The sequence below is a fragment of the Cebus imitator genome, unplaced genomic scaffold, assembly GCF_001604975.1.
Source record: "Cebus imitator isolate Cc_AM_T3 unplaced genomic scaffold, Cebus_imitator-1.0 Scaffold35, whole genome shotgun sequence".
Lineage (NCBI taxonomy): Eukaryota > Metazoa > Chordata > Mammalia > Primates > Cebidae > Cebus > Cebus imitator.
This window is the reverse complement of record NW_016107350.1, coordinates 4,620,453-4,647,809: the sequence shown is the minus strand read 5'-3', so window position 1 is coordinate 4,647,809 and position 27,357 is coordinate 4,620,453. Positions and strand designations below refer to the sequence as shown.

Genomic DNA, 27,357 nt, shown 5'->3' with positions numbered 1-27,357 from the left:
GGCAGTGGCTACTTTTTATCATAGATTGTAGAAAGTTGAAAATCATTTATTAAAAAAAATTCTTTGTCAACTTGGACAAAGATGGAAAGATAGAAGATAATGGAAAGAAGTGTGTAACATACTGTTATATACAAAATACATTTCATAGACTTTTCCTTGAAGTGGCATTAGTAAATAATTAAATCGCAATTGACTCCATTTGTATGTGTGTGTTTAACGTACCAGTTGATTGACAGACCCTTTTACTGAGGTGGATAAAAAAAGTTAGGGAAAGACAGTTTAGGAAAAATTAATGATTATGCTTTTGAAGCCCATTAGATACACATGCGGAATAAAAAGCCAAAGTCAAATATGGGTACAAAGTTCAATTGTCCTTTCTAAACAGGAAATATAACTTGGAGACAATATATCAGCATAAATGTAAGGTATTGGGAATGGTATCATCTTACCTGGAACAGAATTGTAAGACAAAAGAAAGAAAGGATTGAGCACTAAAGTATACAACCTATTAACTCTAGAGTAGGCCTACTGACTCTATACAACCTATTGACTCTAGATTAATCTGTTCAGAGATGGTGACAACGAAAGAGAGAGGGCAAACTGGCAGAGTGAGTGGCAGGCAGCCAAGAAATGGCTTACCAGGAAGGAAGCAGCTAACAACTCTAGTGAATTCTGTTAAGAGATCGATTGAGGTTAGTGAGGGTTAATTGGATTTGGTAAGGTAGGCAGTATTATTAATAGCTAACTTGTCAAGAATATCATCAGAAAAATACCAAAGGATTGAGGATTTATTACAGTGGCTTCAGGAGTATAGTGAACGTGAAGATACAAAGACTGTGAGTCAGGACAATTGATTGATATCTTTTCCTGAATGAACAACAGAAAGAAAAAAATATTTTATGTCATCAGAAAAGTTGATTCAACAAATTATTTTATTTTATATGGGAAATAAGCAGCATTGTCTTCGCTGAAAGAAATGATGCTTTTGAAAAAGGGGACTATCAAAAATGATAAAACTCATGAGAAGGTGAAAAGGCTTGGATTCCAGGGCGCAGATGTACAAATTTCCCATCGAAAGTTAACAGGAATGCTTCTTCCACTTTGGCATGAGGAGAAGATGAAAAGCTGGGTGGAAATATAGGATAGGGTGTAGTGATGAACATATTACAAAATTCATCATACTTTCTGGAACAGCGTGTAAGTGGATTTGCAATACAACCCAAGCCTCACATAGGCATAAGTTTTGAGAAGGCGGTGCAGAACATATTGCTAAGGTGTGAAATCTTCTAAACTCCTGTGGATAGGAATGAACACACATGGCAGAAGATATTTATAGCAGCATGTAAAATGAGACTACAGAGCAAGGAACATGCCAAGAAATGCGACTCATAGTAAAAAACACATAAAAAGAGACAGATTGCATCACTTGTAACTGTGTGATCAAAACAAGTAGTTGACCATTGTACATCAAATGTTCTAATAATAATTATATATTCATTGAAAAAAATTAATATAAAAAGAAATTTCAACAAGAAAATACACAATTATAAGGTAAATCTTATTCTGAGACACAAAAACCAGATACTACAGAATGGTGGGAAATCTATGTATGACTGGGCTTCCCAAAGCATAAAGCCACGCAATGGTAAAACCATTGTACTTTCTTTGAATTGAGTAGGGAAAAAAAAAACCTTCTTATAAAATCCCTTTCCCAGAGGATAGATGCTGAGGGTGAGGTTGTACTGGTTAGAAAATGACAGAAGTCTTGTCACACAGAAAAGACAGCATCCTTTAAAATGTAATAGATTTCTGGCTACTTTATTACCTAAAATTAACGTGTCTTTAAGAAATTGTCCATTTTTGGTTACTGTAAGAAAGTCAGCTTCTGTATCTGAAATTTGGAGGACTCAAATTTGGAACGTATTATTCAACTTCAAAGTTTCCTGCAGCAGCTACCAGAAAAGCTCAGATTATTTTGTTACACATCCCTATGAAATATGGCAGAGCACATCTCATTTTAGAAATTTGATCACCTTAGAACTATCAGTCTGGAGGAAAATAGGTTTGGTTTTCTTTTGTATTCTGAAATCATGTGGTCTTTTTGACAGAACAATCTCCTCTTTTCTAGCCACTTCACACTGGGCTTTCTAACATAAGTGCTAATACCAGTGGTTGAATACTTTCAGAGTTAAAATGTATTTTAATTCATACAGTTTTCAATTATGTTTATATATTAGAAAAGTGGCAGGCACAATTCTAGGTGTGCATCTTCAGACGCCTGTTATTTGCATCCGAATTTCCTAAGCTATCTAGCTCTCTAGGGAAATCAACATCCTAAGGGCTAGATTTTGGGTGATGCTTTGTTCTTAAGAGTTTAATTCATGAAGTTGCAATTGAATTTTGACTCAAGTAGAACTAAATAGTTCTGCCTAACCACCTTTGGATTTCTGCCCAGACATGGAAATAAAAACTCAGAAGTAAGGAAAGTGGAAATGTGAGAAAGAGAAACTATTCAAGGCTATTATCAAGATTAAATATAGAATCATTTAATGCTAATTATTTAGAATTAAGAAGTGACATGGATCCATAAAACTGTTAATCAAACAATTAAAAAGAGATGAGAATATGTTCAGTAAATTACTTTTCAAATAATTTTTATAATAAAATGTTTTATAAGCCCTCAGAAAGTTAAAAAAAAAGCTAACTTTATGAATGTATATGTCATTATTTAGAATTTTTTTTTTTACAAATAATTAATTTGACATTTTCAGGAATATTTAGAAAGTACAGAATCAAGCAATCATTTGCCTAGGTGACATAGGTCCTAAAAGAGGAGTCATAAAACCCGTGGAATTGGGGTTTTAAATATATATATTTTTTAATTCTAGGATATAGCTATCAAAAATGAACCTCAATAAATTGAAGCTAGATTTATGGCCAGATAAGACATTTTAAATACTTTATTCAAAGTATAATCTTCCCTTTAATATAAACCTTTGACTATTAGCATATGTGTGGGGCAGAGAGGAAATACTTAAATACATATATGAGTTATTTAACAAAGCTACCTAATAAGAGGTACAAAAAGCTAGCATTTATTGAGCACTTGCAATATACTAGATGGAGGTCTAAGTGCTTTATAAATATTAGTTCATTAAACACTCATAACAGCTGCATGAGGTAAGTATTATTACTAGCTTCCTTTTATAAATGAAGAAACTAAGGGATGTATAATGGAGATTTTGTCCAACATTAAGAAGACAGTTAGTGCAAGAGATTAAAATACAATTTAGGTCTACTGAGTAATATTTATTAGCTCATTTTTTAAAGGATAAAATTTTAAAGGGTGCATGATAGTGTTATGCTTTTCCCTTCTGAATCTTATATTAAAAGGTAATTCCCAATGCCGGAGGTGAGACCTGGTGGGAGGTGACTGGATTACGGGGGTGGATCCCTCACGAATGCTTTGACCCCATGCACTTGGTGATAAGTAAGTTCTCACTCAGTTAGTTCATGCAAGATCTAAATGTTTAAAAGCCTGGGACTTCTCCCTCTCACTCTTGCTTCCACTCTCACCATGTGACATGCTGGCTCCAGTTCACCTTCTGCCATGACTGTAAGTTCTCTGAGGCCAGAAGCAGATGCTGGCACTACACTTCCTGTAGACCCTGCAGAACCACGAGCCAATTAAACCTCTTTTCTTTATAAATGACCCAGCTTCCGGTATTTTTTTATAGCAACACAAGCATGAACTAGTACGATCTTTAACCATTTATTCAAAAATACTCTCATTTGAAAGAGTACAGAAAAGGAATGCGGGATATACATTAAAAAAGAGAGAATACATCTAGTAGTTTACTTTGGGGAAAGAAGGAAATAAAGAAAGATAAAAGGAAGGAAAGGAGAGGGAGGGAAGGAAAGAAGAGACAGAGGAAAGGAGGGAGGGAGGGACAGGCAATTGATTATAATGCTGGATGCCAGAATGTTTAATCAAGTGATCAGAGTATAAAATTCCAAGGCATAAAGGCTTCATGGAGGACATGGTATTTTATCAGTCTTGAAAGATGAATTACAGTTAAATAGAGACATATACACCAGACATCATCCGGAGAGCATGGAATTTGATGACCTCATATGATAGATTAAAGACAAACAGAGAGAAAGAAAGATTTAGATCTGGTTTGGAGTTCCTTCAGAGGTGAGATAGCATTTCGCAGATTACTGCTCTCTGGTATTGGCTGCTAGACTGGAAAGAGAGAAAGAAAAAGAAAAAAAAAGCTTCATGTTGTAGATGGGAATCAAAGAGCAATTTCCTCCCTCCCACACATCAGTGTTCTGGTTACCATGAACGCCCTTGTACACCCTGTTAGACTTGAGTAGTAAGCTCCCTTTCGAAAATAAAATATTTTTAGGTATGAGATAGAGGATTGACTAAACTGTAGCGCCTAGTATAGCAAATGAAGGAATATAATTATTCTCTTTGTAGATGAGAGGAGTACACGTACTTGGTGGGAAAAGATAATCTCTGTAAAATTTTGAAGATGACAATGTATAGACTGGGAAAAAAAAAAGTCAAGAGTGTTTCGGCTGTAAGAGCACAAACTTTAAAAGATACATGAAAAAGCAAGAAAATTAGGATGAGAAATGGACTGCTTACCAAGGACAAATTTCCCAATTTCAGGTACCGGGAGGTATTAACCCAGTTGAGGACGCTTAAAAACATCTCCATTCTTTCTCCCTGTGTACAATAAATTATGGATTCTTAGCCCTGTTTATTTAGAATGTAAATATCAATTCTAGAAAAAATTATGTCTGAAATAGACCCAGAATATGTGTGAAAATTATATGGAGCCATAGTAAGATAATAAATACAGGTTTGAAATCTAGCAAACCTATTAACACAGCTGTATCACTTAGCTCTCTGACCTTAAGAGATTTAGTCTCTCTGAGCTGTCTCTGTGAGCAAAATGGGGAACCACTTACATACTAATTTTCTTGTGAGAGTTAACTGATGTCATATGAGAAAATAATATATGGTTGATGTTTAAATGATAGGCCTTCATAGAAAATAACTATTACTTGTTTAAAGGTTTCTCAGGAAGAATTTTTTCTTTCTCTCTTGGGAAGCTTCAGTCTATTTTGATAAGACAGTTCATAAATTCTAAGTACTGGTTGTTTCCTCCTCCTACAACTGTACTATAAACACAGTGGGATGTGAATAAAGGTTACTACTGAATAAACAAGTGTCTTTATACAAATAGTCTGACCTTCAGCCTGGTTCTGAAAATTTTGTCAGAAAATTAATTTTTAATTTCCTGCCTAGTGCACATAGAGCAATTTTTATTTGGAAAGTGTATAGGACTAAAGCCCTTTAACGTCAACCAATGATAACATACATGTATTGCTTGGCCTCACGAATGAATAAGCCAACCAATCAATCAACAAGTACAAGGGAGACTCTGATAATATTTCATGTAGCTTATAGTAGTCTTTCACTTCTTTTGTAAATAATTTGGTAGAACTAATCATGACAATAAATCATGTCTTACCTATCTAGGCCAGCACATTTTCACATCTAGATAAGATATTTATAGATTCTTAATGTCATCCTTCATATGGATTTCTAATATTATGTTTAAAATTGGTCAGATTAATTCAGGAAATATTTTTTTTCTCTTTATGGTAATTGGCTTATTTTCTTTCATTGAGTAATATCTAAACATTGAGTTTAGATATTAAATTTAAATAAATTTGCACTTCACATAAAATTTCACAGAACCGTAGCTCTGGAAATAACTTTAAGATGTAATACAATTATTGAGTGTGAAAGCTCATCTTTTAGATTTCAGTTTAAATCTAAGGAAAAAAAGCAAAGCAACTACTTCGTGGCGTATCTTGTTAATATCTTGTACTAATCTACAAGCAAATGTGGCCAAAAAGGTTAATATGAGGGAGAAAACACTGAGACAGACTCAAGGGCTACTCTTATGTGATAATTGTGACACATCATTAGAACCCTATGACCACTACATATTCGCTATATTATGTCTGAAATAAGCATCAAAATGGTATCTACACTAAATGCTACTGTGGAAGTTGTATGATCAATGATCAATAAGATGTCTCCCAGATATAGACTAGAGAAAGTGCAATTAAATTAGTGACAGCTCCAATTTGCTCAGTAGTCCTTATTAGCCCTCTAACTGGACAGGTCCCTCAGGCAAACCTTAACCAGTTTCACACTGGCAGATAAATGGACACGTTCATGCCTCACCTAGTACAGGAGATATTGCCAAGTTCCCAATATAACTTACAAATACTGGTTTCAGTTTTTTAATTCTACACTGCTCTTTGTTCTATCATTCAGCTTATGCACCATTTCAAATCTCTAGTAAATAGGTTTTAAAGCAATGATGAAAGTTAAAAAAAATGCATTATATTGAAATGAAATGAAAATTTATTATTCAAATTCAAATTAGTACTTTAGGGACCAACAAACAGAAAATTTATGACCATAGTAAAAATTCAATCTCAATAATGATTACCTTTAATCATGTATTTTCTTCCAAAGAAACTACTTTAAACAAACTATGCAGGTCATCATTTGGCACTCAGCTTCCCTTTGATTATACAGGCATACATTCGTGGTAATTAGTACTTGTATTAAAGTTCATTAGAAATGTTGTTTCTCCTTTCAATAACAACTATTCAGTCCTCAGTGGCACTTATTTTCATTATATTCTGTTCATTTCACCACAAGAAATTCATGTAAAACTTATATAAAAGAAATCTATTTTTACAGTGACTTACTTAGGGTAATATCATCTGGTTTAAAGTACAGAAGACCTCTTTCAGTTGTCACTTTGTAAATATTTGCAGATACAAGATGTGAGTGGTAAAGCAATTTTCTTTAAGATTCTGCCCTCCTGCCCCCGCCACCCCCACTGCCAAGTAGTTGTTTTGTAAGTTTTATTGAGAATAATCCATAATTGGAATAAAGTTTAATCAGTACATACCCTGCGAGATATTATCACAACTGGCTCTCATACTTTTTTTTTTTTTTTTAAGAGACAGGGTATTGCTCTGTTACCCAGTCTGGAGTGCAGCAGCAGGCACATGGCTCATTGCAACATTTGCCTTCTGGATTCGAGTGATCCTCCAACATCAGCCTCTGAAGTAGCTGGGACTACAGGTGTATGCCACCCTGAATTTTGTTTTGTTTGTAGAGACATTGTTTTGTCATGTTGCCCAGGGTGGTATTGAACTACTGAGCTCAAATGATGCTCTCGCCTCTACCTTCCAAAATGCTAGAATTACAGGTGTGAACCACCACACCTGACCTTGGACTCACCTTCAGCTTAACAAAAAGTCACACACCTAAAGTGTAGTTTAAATTTATTTTTAAAATTATGACTCTCTTTGTTAACATTGGGAATGCATTTTAATGTACAAGCCATGCATTGAGAAAATAATCTTTCTAAAAAAATAAAGTATAATTTCTCACATTATAAAGTGAGTATTTTGCTTATGTGCTTAATAAGATGGGCAGCACACACAGTAAATGGATATTTTGGGATACTTTTTAACCTACTGAATCAAAACTTCCACTTAATGAAACAAAATTAAACAAGCAAAATCTCTTCACGTGCAATTATTTTTCTTCCTGGTATTTATGCCTCTAAGTAAGTGAGATATCAGAAATTCCATTAATCTTGAGTTCTAGAAATGCTGCAAAACCTTATTAGAATTTTTTGTTCATGACAAGCCTGAGGAACATGGCTCTGTCTCTACTAAAATTCCAAAAATTAGCCGGGCGTGGTGGCATATGCCTGTACTCCCAGATACTTGGGAGGCTAAGGCAGGAGAATTCCTTGAGGAGTAGGTTGCAGTGAGCCAAGATTATCCCACTGGACCCCAGGCAGGGCAACAACAGTGTAACTCCATCTCAAAAAACAAACAGAAAAAGAATTATTTTGTTTTTTTGTAAAATTCACATTAAATACATAAGCCTCTTGGATGTTACTCTCCTGTTAGCAGATCTATAGAGTATCACTAAGCTATGGCTAAGGCACTTATTCTAATTTTGCACACCCTCCCAAAAAATAGGTTCCCTTCCTGGGGTTAAGCCTGGTTGTGGTTACTAGGAGATGGTCACATTAGGCTGTTAGATAAATTTTAACCAAAAGTTGGAGAAAAAATTTCAGAGGGCTTCTATATCTTTAATGAAATGTGAAAAAGTGACCACATTCTTGTCCAGTCTTAATTATTAATTAATTATTTAATCAGTTTAGATTTCAGTTGAATCTAAGGGGGGAAAAAAGCTACTTTGTGGTATGTTAATTTAACACTTCGGCTAATCAGCAAGCAAATATATCCAAACTGGTTACTATAATGGAGGAAATGTTCAAATAGATTCAAAATCTACTCTATATAATAACTGTGACACACCATTATAACGCTCTTATCATTGTACATCTACATTATTCCATGTAAAATAAGCATCAAAATCTTATCTATACCAAATGCTACTTCAGAAGTTGCATGACTAGAGCCAGAAAAATGGCAGAGAGGAGGCAGGACTAACTTGCAACTCCCACATGGACCAACAGAGCAGCGTATGAAGAACCTCATTGTGAACTTTTGCTCCGAGAACTACCATGAGAACTTACCAGAAAAGCCAAGAGAATCCACAGACTCTTTTAAAGAGGTAGACTGCAGCTGCAGGCTCCCTGGGATAGCTGAGGAATTGAGTTGGCTTGCTTTCTTAGCTGGGAGGCATGCAGCCTGGGGCAAGTTCTTAGGGGTGATCACCAGCTGCCTGGAAATAATCTTGGTGCTATTGGGTGGGACACTATGGGAGTGAGACCAGGTGTTTGTGCTGTGGGCCATGTGGGAGCAAGGTGAGGCCTGTGGCTTCCAGCTTTTCCCTACTTCCCTGGTGACCTGTGTGATACAGCAGAGAAAGCCATAATCGCCCTGGGAACTTAGCTCCATTGGCCTGGGAACCACACCCTCATCCTCAGCAATAGCCACAGTAAGCCCTGCCAAGTGTCTGAGCTCAGAAAAGCCTAATCCTGCTCTCATTTGATGGTCTTTCTCTAACCACCCTGGTAGCCCAAGACAAAGTACACAATCTCTTGGGACCTGTATGGCTCTGTCCACTGCCTGATCCTCCCTATACAACTGCAGCTGATGTGCTCTTGAAAGCACCACCTCCTGACTGGAGGCCAACCAACACAAAATCAGCACAATTAACAAAAGTACAACCAAGGACTTTCACAGAATCCACATCACTTCCCTGCTACCTATAGTGGAGTAGGTGCTAGTATCCACAGTTGAGAGACCTGAAGATAGGTCATGTCACAGGACTTTTTGCCAACACTCCCCAGTATCAGCCCAGAGCCTGGTAGTTCCATTGGGTGGATAGATCCAGAGGAGAAATAGCAATCACTGCTGTTTGGCTCAGGCAGCTCCATCCCGAGGGGAAAGGGAAGAACAACACCACATCAAGAAAACAGCCCGTGGGACACACGAATCTGAACAGCAGCCCTTGAGTCCCACATCTTCCCTCTGACATATTCTACCCAAATGAGAAGGGACCAGAAAAATAATTCTGATAACACGACAAAAAAAAGGTTCTTTAACACCCCAAAAGAATCACACTAGCTTTCCAGCAATGGATCCAAACCAAGACTAAATCTCTGAATTGTCAGAAAAAGAATTCAGAAGGTTGATTATTAAGCCAATCAAGGAAGCACTAGAGAATGGTGAAGTTCAACTTAAGGAAATCCAAAAACTTATACAGGATATGAATGGAAACATTTCCAGTGAAATCAATAGCATTAAAAAGAAATAATCACAACTTCTGGAGATCAAGGACATACTTAGAGAAATACAAAATGCACTGGAAAGTCTCAGCAATATAATCAAACAAGTCAAAAGTTTACTTAAAAATCTTTAGAACTTCAAGACAAGGCTTTTGAATTAATCTAATCCAACAAAGAAAAATCAAAAAGTATTTAAAAAATGAGCAAAGCCTCCAAGAAGTTTGGGACTATGTTGAATGTCCAAACCTACAAATAATTGGTCCTCCCAAGGAAGAAGAGAAATCTAAAAGTGTGGAAAACACATTTGAGGGAATAATTGTGGAAAACTTCCCTAGCTTTGTTAGAGATCTACACATTCAAATACAAGAAGCTCAAAGAATACCTGAGAAATTCATCACAAAAAGATCATCTCATAGGCACACAGTCATCAGGTTATCTAAAGTCAAGGTGAAGGAAAGAATCTTAAGAACTGTGTGGAAAAAAAAAAATAAAACCAGGTAACCAATAAAGGAAAATCTATCAGATTAACAGCAGATTTCTCAGCAAAAATTCTACAAGCTAGAAGAAATTGGGATACTACAATTAACCTCCTTAAACGAAACAACTATCAGCCAAGAATTTTGTAACCAGCAAAACTAAGTTTCACACATTAAGGGAAAATACAGTCTTTCTCAGATGAACAAATGCTGAGATAATTCATCACTATCAAGCTACCACTACCATAACTGCTAAAAAGGAGATCTAAACCTTGAAACAAATTCTCAGAATACACCAAAATAGAATCTCCTTAAAGAATATATGTCAAAGGACCTATAAAACAATAACACAGTGGAAAAAAAAACACAAGATATTCAGGTAAAAAATAGTCTAATGAATAGAAAAGTATCTCATATCTCAGTATTAACATTGACTCTAAATAGTCTAAATGCTCCACTTAAAAGATACAGAATTACAGAACAAATAAAACCTCACCAACCAAGTATCTGCTGTCTTCAAAAGATTCACCTGATACAGGACTCATATACTTAAGATAAAGAGGTAGAAACCGATATTGCATGCAAACAGACATCAAAAGCAAGCAGGAGTAGCTATTCTTATATCAGACAAAACAAACTTTAAAGCAACAGCTATTAAAAAGAAAGACAGAGGGACTTTATATAATGATAAACGAATGAGTCCAAAAGAAAAAATAATCACAAATCTAAATACATATGCACCTAACACTGCAACTCCCTAATTTATTAAATATAAAACAATTACTGCTAGACCAGAGAAATGAAACAGGCAGCAACTTAATAAGATTGGGGGACTTCAGTACTCCACTGATAGCCATAGACAGGTCATGAAAACAAAAAGTCAACAAAGAAAAAATAGACTTAAACTATGCCCCAGAACAAATGGACCTAAGAGATCTTTAAAGAACATTCTACCTAACAACTGCAGAATATTAATTCCATCAGCACATGGAACATTCTCCAAGATAGACAATATGATATGCCACAATACAATTCTCAACAAGTTTAAGAAAATCAAAATCATATCAAATACTCTCTCAAACCACACTGGAATAAAATTGGAAATCAACTCCAAAAAAGAACCCTCAAAATTATGCAAATACACAGAAATTAACCGTTTCTGAATAATCATTGGGTCAACAATGAAATCAAAATGGAAATTTAAAAATTATTTGAAGTGAATGACAATAGTGACACAACCTATCAAAACCTCCAGTTCACAGCAAAAGTGGTGCCAAATGGAAAGTTCGTCACAGTAAATGCCTACATCAAAAAGTTTGAAAGGATACAAACAGACAATCTATGTTATCACGTCAAGGAGGAGAGAAAAAGAAGAAAAGAAATAACAAAGATCTGAGCAGAACTAAATTAAATTGAAACAAAAAACACACAATACAATAGATAAATGAAAGAAAAAGCTAGTTCTTTATAAAGATAAATAAAAAAATAGAACATTAGTGAGATTAACCAAAAAGAGAAGCAAGAAGATCCAAATAAATTCAATTAGAAATGAAACAGGAGATATTACAACTGATACCACAGATATAGAAAGAGGATTCTAGACTAGTATGAACAACTTTATACACATAAACTAGAAAACCAAGAGGAGATGGGTAAATTCCTGGAAATATACGACCCTCCTAGATTACACAAGGAAAAAATAGAAACTCTGAACAGACCAGTAACAAGCAGTGAGATTGAAATGGTAATTAAAAAGTTACCAACAAAAAAATATCTAGCATCAGACAGAGTCATGGCTGAATTCTATCAGACATTCAAAGAAGGTCCCAATCCTATTGACACTATTCCATAAGATAGAGGAGAGAATCCTCTCTCAGACATTCCAAGAAGCCAGTACCTCAAAACCAGAAGAGGACATAACAAAAAAAGAAAACCAGAGACCAATATCTCTGATTAAGATATATGCAAAAATCCTCAACAACATACTAACAGAATTTGACAGCATATCAAAAAGATAATCCACAATGATGAAGCAGTTTTCATACCAAAGATGCAGGTATGGTTTAACATCCGCAAGTCAATAAATTTGGTATACCACATAAAGATAATTAAAAACAAAAATAACATGATTATCTGAATAGATTCAGGAAAAGCATTTAAACAAAATCCAGCATCCCTTTATGATTGAAACACTCAGCAAAATCACCATAGAAGGGACATACATTAAAGTAATAAAAGCCATCTACGACAAACCCATAGCCAACAGGGAAAAGTTGAAAGCATTCCCCCTGAGAACTGGAACAAGGCAAGGATGCCTACTCTTGCCACTTCTATTCAAATACTAGAAGTCCTAGCCAGGCAGTCAGACAAAAGGAAGAAATAAAGGGCATCCAATTGGTCATGATGAAGTCAGATTGTTGCTGTTTGGTGATGACATTATCCTATACCTACAAAATCCTAAAAATTTATGCTAAAAGCTCTTAGAACTGGTAAATGAATTAAACAAAGTTTCAGGATACAAAAATTATGTGCAGAAATCAGTAGCTCAGCATTACACCAATAGTGAACAAACTGAAAATGAAATCAAGAACTCAACCATTTTTACAATAGCTGCAATAATAATAATAAAAGTAATAATAATAGGAATATATTTAACCAAGAAGGAGAAAAAGATCTACAAGGAAAACTATAAAACACTGCTGAAAAAAATTATAGACAACATAAACAAATGGAAACATATCCCATGCTTATAGATGAATTAAATCAATATTGTAAAAATTACTATACTGTCAAAAGCAATCCACAAATTCAATGCAATTTTTATTAAAATACCACCATCATTCTTCACAGAACTAGAAAAAACAATCCTAAAATTCATATAAAACCAAAAAAGAGCCTGCATAGCCAAAGTAAGACTAGGCAAAAAGAACGATTCTGTAGGCATCACATTACCTGACTTCAAACTACATTATAAGGCCAATAGCCACTAAAACAGCATGGCACTGGTATAAAAATAGGCACATAGACCAATGGAACAGAAAAGATAATCCAGAAATAAACCCAAATACAAACGACTGAAACATAAAGTGGGAAAAAGATACCCAATTCAACAAATTGTGCTGGGATAACTGGATGTCACATGTAGAAGAATGAAACTGGATCTTCATCTCTCACCCTTATAAAAAAATCACCTCAAGATAGATCAAAGACTTAAATCTGAAACCTGAAACCATAAAAATTCTAGAATATGACATTGAAAATATCCTTCTAGACACTGGCTTAGACAAAGACTTCATGAAAGCAAAGACTTCCAAAAGCAAACACAACAAAAACAGATGGGACTTAATTAAAGTAAAAAGCTTCTGCTGAGTAAAAGAAATAATCAGTAGCTTAAACAGACAACCCACACAGTGGGTAAAAATCTTCACAATCTATACCTCTGATAAAGGACGAATTTCCAGAATCTACAAGAAACCTAAACAAATCATCAAGAAAAAAAGTCTCATCAAAAAGTGGGCTAAGGACATGAATAGACAATTCTCAAAAAAAGATCTTCAAATGGCCAATACACATATAAAAATGCAACATCACTAATTATTAGTGAAATGCAAATCAAAATCAAAACGTGATACCACCTCACTCCTGCAAGAATGGCTATAATAATCGAAAAATAAAATAATAGATGTTGGCATGGATGTGTTGAAATGAGAGCATTTTTTCATTGTTGGTGGGAGGGAAAACTAGTATAACCACTAAGGGAAACAGTGTGGAGATTCTTTAAAGCACTAGAAGCAGATCTGTCATTTGAAACAGCAATCCCATTCCTGGGTATCTATCCATAGGAAGTAAAGTCGTTATACAAAAATGATATCTGCACAGGTATATTTATAGCAGCATAATTCGTAATGGCAAATATATGGAACCAGCCCACATGCCCATCCATCAATGTGTGGCTAAAGAAAAGGTGGTATAAATATACCATAGGATAATAGCCATAAAAATGAATGAAATAACGGCATTCAGAGCAGTCTGCATGGAATTGGAGACTATCATTCTAAGTGTAGTAACGCAGGAACGGAAAACCTAACATTGTATGTTCTCACTCATTAGTGGGAGTTAAGCTATGAGAATGCAAAGGCATAAGAATGATACAAGGGACTTTGGGGAGTTAGAGGAAAGGGTATGAGGGCAAGGTATGAAGAGTACACATTGAGTTCAGTGTATACTGCTTGGGTGATGGGTGCACCAAAATATCAGAAAACACCACTAAATAACTTATTAATATAACCAAACACCACCTGTTCCCAAAAACCTATTGATATATTTTTTAAGTAGGCCAAAACAGAAAAACTGTAGTTGTATGACTAAATTTGTTATAATTAAGTTTGGCCTATGGAAAAAATCATTTTATATCAGATAATATTTTCAGCTGTGTGCTTTTGGATCATTTAGCCTTCAGAGTCTACAGATACATTCATCTATGAAAGAATAGAGTTGTCTTAGTCATCTTTATGCCTCCTTCTGTTCTCAAGTATCGTGTCGTTATGACATTGAACAACAAAATCATTAATCAATCTCAGTGTTCTAATATCAGCAATATGTATACAATTTCAAAACACAGGTTATAGACAAAGAATTTTGGTTTTAAGCATGAGTTGGCATTCTGTCTCTATTTGATTTGCATTAAATATCCGTAATGGACTGTTTTCTTTAGATCAGAACACAATGGCTGAATTGTTGATGGTATATTGAGGACTGCCCATGAAGGAAACATTGACATAATTTTATATTATCAGTCAGGTAAAATTTTATAACTAAATATGCTCTATAGAAAAAAAGTTATTGTATGTTAGATACCCTTAACATGAACACATTTTGAAACATATTTACTGGTTATTTTTCATCTTTCTTTTCAAAAGTTTAAATCCTGCATTCAAACTCTTAATAATTTCTTTTCACTTTTCCTCTTGAACTTTGCCAAAAGGCCTTATAATATTTTTAAATCCGGCTAAGAGTTTCCAATATGATCACAATACATTTGGGCTATAGTGTATTTAATAGTGTCATCATAAGCATTTGAAACAATTATGCAAAATATTTATTGCTTTAAAGTTATTACACAAAGAAACATTCAAATTCTCAGCAAGAAGTAAATGTATAGATAAATTCAGGTTATAAATCAAGATGCAAAAGAAGGAAAGATGGGGCATATACTCATTCACATAAATTCAACTGCTAAAGCTTTTAATCATATGAGGAATGTTGATTCAGAAACTCTTCTTTTGATACTAACTCAAGTAATATACATCTTGAAGTATAATACGGAGAAACTATAAAATTAGTAACAAGTTTATTACTAAGATGCTAAAATTAAAAAAGACTTGCCAGTTTTTAGCATCCCCTTTTCAAACATGTGGAGTAAACCCATAAAGGGGAAGGCCCCAGGTAGTGGCATTTGATTAATGGCTCTCTGAGCAAATATAAGATACATTTGTTTCTAATTTTTGATATTTGATTTTTTAAATGCAGTCATTTTCTTTGTTTTTTTTTTTCATTTTTTATTCGCTATAGTATATAAGAGGGAGCATATTGGGTTACAAAAACAAAGATTTCAGAGTAAAGCCAAATTGGGTTTGCATTCTGAATGTCATGTTACCACTCTGTAAACAGAATCAAATTAATTACTTTTTTGAACTTCAGTTTTTTCACCTGTAGTATGAAATCATTAATTCAGACAGCATCAGCGTTGTAAAACATTTTATGGAATGATATATAAAGTCCATGGCCAACAGATAGAAGACAATGATGGGCAACTATTTAATAGTCATGTGATATATGGTCACATTTCCAAAAGCTTTCCAGCTTCTTGGTTTCAGCATGAGATTGCTCAACTCTCAGTAGCTAATCTGTGAAATTCCTGAATTCTATTTGCAATTTATGAGCAAATGATTGTAGCCTGTTTAAATGAAAGACTTCACTGCTGATAAACAGCCAGCTTCTAATTTTATTTTTTCAAAAAGGTGATGATCAGAGAAGAAGATAGAGCAAGATGTTCGTATAGAACCCTACGATGATCGTCAACCCTGCAGGAACACTGAATTAAAGAGCTTTCCACAAAACACCTTCATAAGGAGTGAAAATTAGGTGACTGATCATAGTACTTGATACTAACATTATATTAATGAATGGGCACTGAAGAGTATAGGAAAGACAATCTTGAATCGCTTACGCAACCCTTCCCTCAATCCCTGTTAGTGGCAGCAGAGCACAGAGAGAATCAGTGCACTTTGGAGAGAGAGAACACAATGATTATGAGACTTCGCATTGCAACTCAGAACTTCCCTGTTACAGAAGAAAGCAAGAGGGGACAGAACACAGCCTGCACCTATGGAGTGAGCCTTCAGACCAGCACAGGATAGAGAGAAATAATCCAACCCAGTGGTCAAAACCTGTGTTCTGGCTAGCCCCACCACAGTGGGCTAAAGCACTCTGGGGTCCTGAATGAACTTGAAAGGCAGTTTGGGCCAGAAGGACTGCAATTCCTGGGTGAGTCTTGGTGCTGTACTGTGCTTAGAGCCAGTGGACCTGGAGTGCATGCAACATAGTGAGAAACCAGATGGAGCGGTCAAGGGAATGCTTCTGCTCCCACTCGCAACCCCAAGCAGTGCAGCTTGCAGCTCTGGAAGAGACCCCTCCCTTCCAATAGAGTATAAGTGAGGGAAGAGTAAAAAGGACTTCATCAGCTGGAAACCATCATTCTCGGCAAACTGACACAAGGACAGAAAACCAAACACTGCATGTTCCCACTCACAAGTGGGTGTTGAACAATGAGAACACATGGACACAGGGAGGAGGACATCACACACCAGGGCCTGCTGGGGTGTGGGGTGGGTAGGGGACGGATGGCAGGGGTCAGGGGATTGAGGAGGGATAACATTAGGAGAAATACCTAATGTAGATGATGTGGGGTGGATGCAGCAAACCACCATGGCATGCATACCATATAACAATCCTGCATGATCTGCATGTGTACCCCAGAACTTAAAATATAATAATAAAAAAAAACTAAAAAAAAAATATCATATCAAGATCACCTTCAGTTTCTAATGATGTCACTGAATCCTCCCCACACCCATACTCTCTTTCTCTAATGCATATATTGTCCACATATCCTTTTTTGTATGCATTGGTTAGTTTATATCACTACCAGGTATTTTTTCTTATGTGCCATGCATCAAGGCAATAGGACACTAGACAGAGAGAATAAATAATTCAGATAATTTCGGGTTAAGAAGGGAGCAAAACAACCTGAACAATTTCACAGACATAACATTGAATGAAAAAAAGTGGATATAAAAAATAAAGTATGTTTTTCATTTATAAACTAGAAAAGGACTTCATCTTGCAACTTGGTTACAAGTTCAACCACAGTAGAATAGGGCAGCAGACAAAATCCTGAGGTCCTAGTTCTCAGACAACATTTGCAGCCACACCTGGGCCAGAAGGGAACCTGCTGCCTTGAAGGGAAGAACCCAGTCCTCGTGAATTTCATGACCTCCTTACCAAAGATCCCTTGGAACTTGAGTAAGCATCAACTGTAGCCAGGCATTACTCATCATGATTTACAATCATTCCATAAGGGCTTTTGATGAGAATGAAACTCAGGTGTAACCCAGGGTATTTCCAGATCTAGAGGCTATGGGGAGAGACTCCTTCTACTCAAGGAAGGAAAAGAAAAGTATAAAGGAAAGTTTGTCTTGCAGCTTGGATACCAGCTTGACCACAGTGGGGAGGAGCACCAAGCAAGCTCCTGGGGTCCCTGATTCCAGGTGTTGGCTGAAGGAGAGCATTTCTAAACCTGCCCTGCATTAGAGTGAAGCTAACTGCCCTGAAAAAGACTGAGTCCAGGCAATGTTCACTAAGAGCTAACCAAAGAGCCCATGGTCCTTAAGTGAAGGTGGGTAGTACCTAGGCAGTAGATACTACAGGGGAAGAAACTCCTTCTGCTTGAGAAAAGAAGAGGGAAGAGTGGGAAGAACTTTATCTTGTGGTTTGGGTGTTAGCTCAGCCACAGTAGAGTAGAGAACCAAATAGATGTCTAAGGTTCCCTAATCCAAGCTGTGGTTCCTGGATAGCATTTCTAGACCTGCCCTGGGCTGCGGAACATGGGAACTAACAGCACTGAAGGGAAGGACACAATCCTGGCTGGATTTGCTGCCTGCTAACTGCAGAACCCTGGGCCTGGAGGGAATATCGGTAGTAGCCAGGCATTAGTAATCAGGGGCCTTGGGTGAGACCCAGTGATATGCTAATTTTAGGTCTGACCCAGTGCAGTCTTGGTATTGGTGGCTACAGTGGTGCTTACGTCACTCCTCTGCTGAGTTCCAGGCAGATCAGCATGGACAGAGAAACTCCATTTGTTTAGGGGAAAGTAAGGGAAGAGAACAAGGGTGTTAGCCTAGTAATCCAGGGAATTATCTTAGATTTTACCCAAGACCACTACAGCAGTACCTCCGCAAGTCTGCAGAGTTACAGCATTACTAGAATTGGAGTGCCCCCTAATACAGATATAGCTGCAATGAGCAAAGACTTAGAGCACAACACTCAGTTATTCCCCTTTGAGTACTTAGAAGAGTCTCCAGGAATGACAGGCACAAACAAGCCCAGCTGTAAAAATTCCAGTAAGTGACTCTTCAGTGGTGCTGGGAAAACTGGATAGCCATATACAGGAAATTGAAACCAGACCCCTGTCTCACACTATATAAAAAAATCAATTCAAATGTATTAAAGACTTAAGTCTATGAACTCACTCTGTGAAACTTCAGAAAGGGTACATTGGGAAAACTCTCCTGGACATTCATCTGAACAAAGATTTCTTGAGTAATACAGTGCAAGCATGGTTAACCAAATAAAAACTAGTTAAATGGGATCACATCAAGTTAAAAAGCTTCTGCACATCAAAGAAAACAATCAACAATGAGAAGAGACAACCCAGAGAATGAAAGAAAATATTTTCAAATTACCCATATGACAAGGGATTGATAACCAGAATGTGTAAAGAGCTCAAATCACTTAAAAAAAAATCCATTAATCTGATCAAAAAATGGGCAAAAGATCTGAATAGATATTTCCCAAAAGCAGACATACAAATATCAAACAGACATATAAAAAGGTGCTCAACATCATTGATCATCAGAGAAATGCCAATCAAAACTACAAAGAGAAATCATCTCACGCCAATTAAAATGGCTTATATCACAACAATAGGCAATAACTAATGATGACAAAGGATGTGGAGAAAACGGAACCCTCATATCCTGTTGGTGGGAATATAAATCAGTACAACCACTATGGAGAACAGTTTGGACATTTCTTAAAATCTAAACATAGAGCTACCATATGATCCAGCAATCCTGCTGCTATGTATATATGAAAAAGAAAGTGTATTAGTTCATTGTTATGCTCCTAATAAAGACGTATTTGAAACTCGGTAATTTATAAAGAAAAAGAGGTTTAATGGACTCACAGTTCCACATAGTTGGGAAGGCCTCTCAATCATGGCGGAAGGCAAAAGGCACATTTTACATGGTGGCAGATGAGAAAGAATGAGAGCCAAGTGAAAGGTGAAACCCCTTATAAAACCATCAGATCTTGTGAGACTTATTCACGACTATGAGAACACTGTGGGGGAAACTGTTCCCATGATTCAGTTAGTTCTCGCTAGGTCCCTCCCACAGCATGTGGGTAGTATGGGAGCTACAATTCAAGATGAGATTTGGGTGGAGACACAGCCAAACTGTACCAAAAAGGAAATCGGTATGCTGAAGATATAACTGCACTCTTATATTCACTGCAGCACACAACAACCAAGATTTGAAAGCAATCTAAGTGTCCATCAATAGGTGAATGGATAAAGAAAATGTGGTACATATACACAATACAGTAATTCATCCATAAAATAGAATAAGGTCCTTTCATTTTCAACATAGATAGAACTGCAGGATATTATGTTAAGTGAAATAAACCAGGCACAGAAAGACACACTTCACATGTTCTTATGCATTTATGGGAATTAAAAATTAAAGCAATTGAACCCAAGGAGATAGAAAGTAGAATAATGGTTATCAGAGGCTGGGAAAGGTAGTGGTGGTGGGGTGAGTAATTGGGGATGATTACTGGGTAAAAAATATATATAGTTAGACAAAAGGAAGAACAGCTGGTATTTGATAGCTTGTCATGGTGATTACACTCAACAATAATTCATTTTACATTTTACATATATTTTATATTGCTGCAAATTATACATCTTGAGTTAAAACAGACAAAACCTAGACATTATATCCTCTATGAAATCTGAAGAGTCTTACTAATAAGTCATGAAAGTGTAATAGTTAAATACAAACAACTTAAGTATAAATGTACTATAGTAAAATACAAAAGACTGAAGTCAGGAAGCTTTTCACAAATGCTTGCAAAACTCAAGCTCCCTTTCATTACCAACTTCACAAACTTGGAGTTAATTGCATTTCAGGGCACATTGCAAAGTACATGTTTTCAATGTGCTTTTCCTTAATTAGTAAAAACATTTGGTCCCTGAGAAATGTGGAAGCAGAAGGCTTCCTTTTGTTTTTGTTAATGTTTTCTGATTTTTTATTCACTATTTGTACCCAGGACCCCATGTGAATGACACATTTTTATTAAAATCAAGAATAAATATTACGTAAATTGTGTCCCCAAACAGCAGCTATGGAGTCTAATTATTTTAAGGCAGCTTTAGCAGCATCCATTTTAGCTCTCTAACTAAAACAAAGCAGAGAGAATAATGCATATGCTAATAGATTTATGCTTCCCTTCTTAGCATTTGGAAACAATGTACCAATCATCTTTGCCTCTCAACAACCAGGAGAGTGCAGGTTTCATAGTGAGTGTTCACTTAAGTGCTCCCAATGATATAGGCAAATTACTGAGACAATTAATGGCATCATATTTTAATTGATTGAAAGTATACATTGAAACATTCACATGACTATTCACGTATATGATTTGTATGTATAGACACACATCTCCGAAAAATATATTTTCAAAATTTCCTCCCATGAATACAATTAGTATTCCAGTTTTGCCAATTTATCTTTCAGTTTGTTTTACTCTCTGTCAGCTTTTCTCAACCTTAGCACTATTGACTTGGGGCCAGACAATTTCTGTAGGAGCTGCTCCTGTGAGTTACAGAATGCTTAGCACCATCCCTGACTTCCACCCCTAGACACCAGTAACACCCTACTTGCTATAAGCTGAATGCTTTTATCTTCCTCCCCCAAATTCGTATATTAAACCCTAATCCATAATGTATTGGCATGTGGAGGTACAAACTTCTGGAGGTGATGATGAGGTCATGATAATGGAACTTTCATGAATGGGATTAGTGCCCTTACAAGAAGAGCTTGGAGCTAGTTACCTTTCCAACAAGTGAGGATATGAGACGTTAGCAGTCCGCAATTCAGAAGAGGGTCCTTACCACAACCCCAAAATTCTGGCAACCTAATCTCAGACTCTCAGCCTTGAGAACTGTGAGAAATAAATTTCAGTTGTTTATAAGCCACCAAGACTATGGTAATTCTTAGCAGCCAAACTAACTAAGGGAGAAAATTGGTGGAGCATTCGTTATGTGATGTGTGCTCTCATAAAAACAAATGGAAGAGTTTGCGTTCTTTCTCCCTTTCTGCTCTTCACTATGTTAAATGTAGGAAGAAGAGGGCTCTCTGCAAATCAGGAAGCAGTCACTCACCAGACACCAGATAGGCTGGCACTTTGATCTTGGACTTCCCAGCCTCTAGAACCGTCAGAAATAAATGTTTCCTATTTATACCACACAGTCAAAGGTAATTTGTTATAGCAGTCTAAAATTACTAAGACACTATCTCAAGCTGTAATAGCTAGAAATGTCTCCAGACATTTCCAACTATCCCTGGTGAGGGGTGGATTTTGCTCCCACGTGGGAATCACAGTCCTATGTGAAAAAGGGTGTTTTTGTATATGTTGGAACATATAGAATAACAAAATGGTTGGGTGCGGCCGGGCCCAGTGGCTCAAGCCTGTAATCCCAGCACTTTGGGAGGCCGAGGCGGGTGGATCATGAGGTCAAGAGATTGAGACCATCCTGGTCAACATGGTGAAACCCCGTCTCTACTAAAAATACAAAAAATTAGCTGGGCATGGTGGCGCGTGCCTGTAATCCCAGCTACTCAGGAGGTTGAGGCAGGAGAATTGCCTGAACCCAGGAGGCGGAGGTTGCGGTGAGCCGAGGTCGCGCCATTGCACTCCAGCCTGGGTAACAAGAGTGAAACTCCGTCTCAAAAAAAAAAAAAAATGGCTGGGTGCAGTGGTTCACACATGTAAATCCCAGCACTTTGGGAGGCTGAGGCGGGCAGATCACGAGGTCAGGAGATCAAGACCATCCTGGCCAACATGGTGAAACCCCATCTCTACTAAAATACAAAAAATCAGCTGGGCATGGCAGTGCATATCTGAAGTCCCAGCTGCTCAGGAGGCTGAGGCTGGGGAAATTGCTTGAACCCGGGAGGTGGAGGTTGCAGTGAGCTGAGACAGCACCACTGCACTTCAGCCTGGTGACAGAGCAAACTCTGTCTCAAAAAAAAAAAAGAATAATGCTAAAACATATTTGTCCTTGACCTCAATTCCTCCCCATTGGCCTACATTTCATCACATATAGTTGATCTTTCACTTTATTCTAAAAGTTGTTATTGTTTATTTTGAAATGCAAATTTTCCTGTCATCATTTTGGTTATAATTTTCAAAATTCCTCTCATTTCTCTCCCTACTGGCATTGCTACCAGGGTTAATTTCAAAGACCTTACCATTGCAGAAAGCCTCTTTATGACCTGTATCTAACCTATCTTTCCAATCTCATTACTTGCTATTCCCATGGGTAACCCAAGCTCCTCATGTAAAACAAACTACAATTCTTTCCTTCATTCTTCACCTCTCTAATTTCTAATTGGATTATGAGCCTCAATTTAATTTTCCTCAGCTCATTGCCTCCAGAAAGTTTGGAGTACAATCTCCATACACACCTCCCTCAGACCATTATTACTCTAAACACAGTGTGATGCTTAATTGTACACATCAACTTGGCTGCGCCACAGGCATAATTTTTTCCAAGGGAGTCAAGATGCTGTGTGTGTGTCTCTGTGTGTGTGTGTGTGTGTGTGTCTCTGTGTGTGTGTGTGTCTGTGTGTGTGTGCGTGTGTGCACGCACATGCGGAATTCTTTATCTTGAGGACTATTGTAATATTGTACATTACAAGTGATTAAAACACAGTCTAAAAGTGATTGCTATAGTCACTCTACTGATCTATTAAACACTAGATTCAATTTCTCCCATCTAAATATATATTTGCACCCATTCAACTGTACCTTTTAAAACAATTAGCAGATAATGATTTGAATGTTCTTAGTGTAAATAAATGATACATATTTAAGGTGATGAATTTCACAACTATCCTGATTTGACTATATGAATGTGTCAAATTTTCACATGTATCTCCTAAAATGTACAGCTTTTTAATAATAAAAAATAAACATAAGTGGCTGCACTGCCTATCTTTTTAAATTAAGAATTACATTAAGTATCAGTAGTATCAAATTTAATTTTCAAAAAAAATCTTGTCAATGCTAATTTAATATTTTCACAGCAAACGTATATCCTGAACTACCTCTAATCCCAAAAGATATTGACTGCTTTTGGTAAAGAAATCCTCATTTGTACAGTTCTTTTATGGTGCTACATTTTTTAAAAACCTAAACAACTTACGCTTACTGTTTGGAGTCAAAAGAATAATTAAAACATAGCATTCTGTGGAATACTGAAGCAAAATGGGCTTTCCTCTGTTTGAGCAATTAAACGTGTTACCTTTGATTTCTATTCCTCAGTCGGAGATTGATTTCTGTAACTTGGTTTATGCTCCTTCTTCAAGCATTATCTAGCTCTTGCTGTTAGTGTGATAGGATAGTTTCTACACTCGCAAATGGAGTAGGATTGTTGAATATATACACTTGTGCCCAGAAAATTGTTTGGCTACATGCATGGGTGCTGTGGCATTGTTTTTAACTCGAAACAATCATGCTTATGAAAAAGGAAATTCAGAACTTTTACAATCATTCCATAGATGCTGAGGAGGCTATTTAGTATATTAGCTTTTGTTAAGTGAATGAAAACCAAGGACTTCATGGGAGAAAGCAGAAAAATTGTTAAGGATTTTAACTTTTCTAGAGACAGAATTTCCATACCTTTAAATACAGGATATTTTAGGGGTTTCACACATGTATACCACCTTTCTGATTTTGTTGTAAATGAGTCACACAAAAAATTTTTGATAATGCAAAAAAGCTTTCATTATATCTCCAGCATGATGTACTAAAAATAAAAAATGTTATTTAATGAGCACTGATTATGTGCTAGGCAATGTGCTAAGTCATTCATTTCAATCTAACTGAATCATATCAACATATTTATGTAGCATGTAGCATTACTATTCTGTATTCACTTATTTGGAATTTGAGATTCCATAAATGACTGTAAAAGATCACTCAGCTAGTAGGTATACACAATAGCATTCCCACACTTGTATTTAGAGTATTTTGCATTCTATATTGTCTTTGACAAGTTAGCATTTATTGAGTGACCACTGGGTACAGGCCGCTTTGCTGGGTGCTTTATGCATATTGCTTCATGCATCTTCACAATAGCTTTAAGACATAGACATTATTTTTCCACTTTTACATATAAAGAGAAAGCCACACAGCTAGTCTGACCAAAGGAACCAGAGTCAGTTAGAGATGCATGTTATCCCCAACTCATCACGTTTTGTGTTATATCTATACTCCCTGTCATTAAGGGACCAGTGGATTCTCTAGTTTGTGATTAAACAGATCTACAACAATTTTCTCAATCAATTATGCCCACATCCATTAAATCAAACGGAAAAATTAATGTGTGGTCAATAAGACATTCACAGAGATAGTAAATATGTTCTTAATCTGACAAAAATCCATCTGCTAAGCTACTCAGTTAGAAATCAATTAATATTAAAATTTAATTATATTCATAGAAAACAATGTGGAAAGAAAACACTTTAAGTGTAATTTTATTCATGTTTAATTAATGTGAGAGGCAATAAAAATCTTTAAATGTCTAAACGATTGAAGCATACCATACCTGACTAAGCTGTTAGCACTGTCAGGGTCTTGTGCCAAAACTGTACCAACGACGGTCCCGATCTTGGCATTTTCATAGACTTCCATGATGTAGGAAGGCATGGAAAACAGTGGTGGTTCATCTACATCCCCAACAATGATCTTCAGCATGGTAGCATCTTTAAAAGGACCCAAGTGAGAAAAGCGAAAATCAAGATGTGTATTTGCTCCTTCTATGTTGAGGGTATATGACTTCTTTTTCTCGTAGTTCAGTGGCTGTGGGGAAAAAATAAGATTTCCAGTATTATGATTTCCATACTTTTCAAATATGCATTATATTTTTTCCTTTTTGGAAAGAAATAATTGAGATAGAGATAAGACATTCTAGCTTTCTTTTAAAATAAACTATGAAAATCATTTTAATGATAACATCTACAGCATAAATGGAACCTCCACGTTTTGTATTTAGTGCAATAATATGTATTCGGTATTAGGCACATCAATAGAAAGAATACAAACTCCGATATAGGAGTGTGTGAGGACTGCTAGGTAGTGTTTTCAAGATGAAGTGCTTTTTTTCAGATAACAACTAAACATTTGGAAAGTATTTAGCATGATGGATGTACAAGGCTGTGTGCTCCCAAGGGGAACAGATATAGTTTTAAAAGTTAAAAGTTCCCATGGTGAGGTGAGTGAAGGGGATTCAGAGCCCAGTCTTCCATTTTAAACTGGGAAATATCCACTGATGCTGGTCTTCCTGTTAAAGCTCTATGAGAAGCAGCAGACTAGAAAATTTTCATTTTTATTTGTCCCACTAATTTTGCACAAGTCTGCTTCAATCTCAAAGTTTATTTTCTTGGCAGGAACAGAAAAATGATCATTCTCTGTGAAGAAATTCAGGTGTTTTCCTCTATATTAAGGGTCAACATCACAGTCAATTCAAGTTGCTATGACAGGATACCATAAACTGGGTGGCTTAAACAACATTTATTTTTCACACTTCTGAAGGCTGGGAAGTCCAACATCAACATGCCTTCAGAGCTGGTGTCTGGCAGGGGTCCTCTTTGGGGTTTGCAGACAGCCTCTTACTTGCTGTATCCTCACATAACAGGAAACTATCTCTCCTTTGTTCTTACAAAGACACATCCCATTCATGAAGGTCTCACCTGAATTACCTAATTATGTTCTAAAGATCTCACCTCCAAACACCATCACATCACAGTGGGGATTAGACATCAACATATGGATTTTGAGGAAAGAAGCATACCTTTAGTTCACAGCAACCAAGCAATAGCTAACTAGAAAGAGGATCTTTATCAGGATCCTGTAAACAGAATGATCAGTACTATAATACTTATAATAAGTTCCCCATTGTTTCCTAATTCTCTTGGAAAATTGGCCTTTCCAGGGCTTGTAGATTACACAAGAGGCAAAATATCATTTAATTTCCAAACCATATATTAAGAATCTAGAAAGCTCAGGTCACAGGGATGTTGATAAGGATAAGCCACTACAATATTTTACCAGTTTTCAAAAAAAAAGTATGTATCTTTACATCTTAAAAACACCAATTCTCAGAAGTTGACCATATATACAATATGACTGCATTTATATATGACATAAATATTATGAATTTCAGGTTACATATTTTTTCAAGGAGTTAATTGCTTCTAAGATTATAACCTAGGTCGGATCCAAGATGGCCGTTTAGGAACAGCTCAGGATTGCAGCTCCCAGTGAAAGCGCAGAGGGTGAGTGGACGCCGCGTTTTTATTGCCCACAGACTAGGAAACTCCCGGGCAGAGGAGCTCCACGGTCGCCAGCACGGCTGTTTCGGCCAG

The 27,357-nt window shown here is 36.4% G+C and overlaps 1 protein-coding gene across 5 annotated transcripts in view; it reads right to left on the bottom strand.

Moving 5' to 3' along the window:
* The window catches only part of CDH18 (cadherin 18), a 1,130,917-nt gene that overhangs the window by 70,665 nt on the left and 1,032,895 nt on the right, over positions 1-27,357 (bottom strand). For all 5 annotated transcript variants that reach the window (XM_017524647.2, XM_017524646.2, XM_017524648.2 and 2 more), the window contains one exon: positions 25,539-25,792. In XM_017524647.2, coding sequence (XP_017380136.1) covers positions 25,539-25,792 — 254 coding nt within the window. The remainder of the gene's footprint in view (positions 1-25,538; positions 25,793-27,357) is intronic.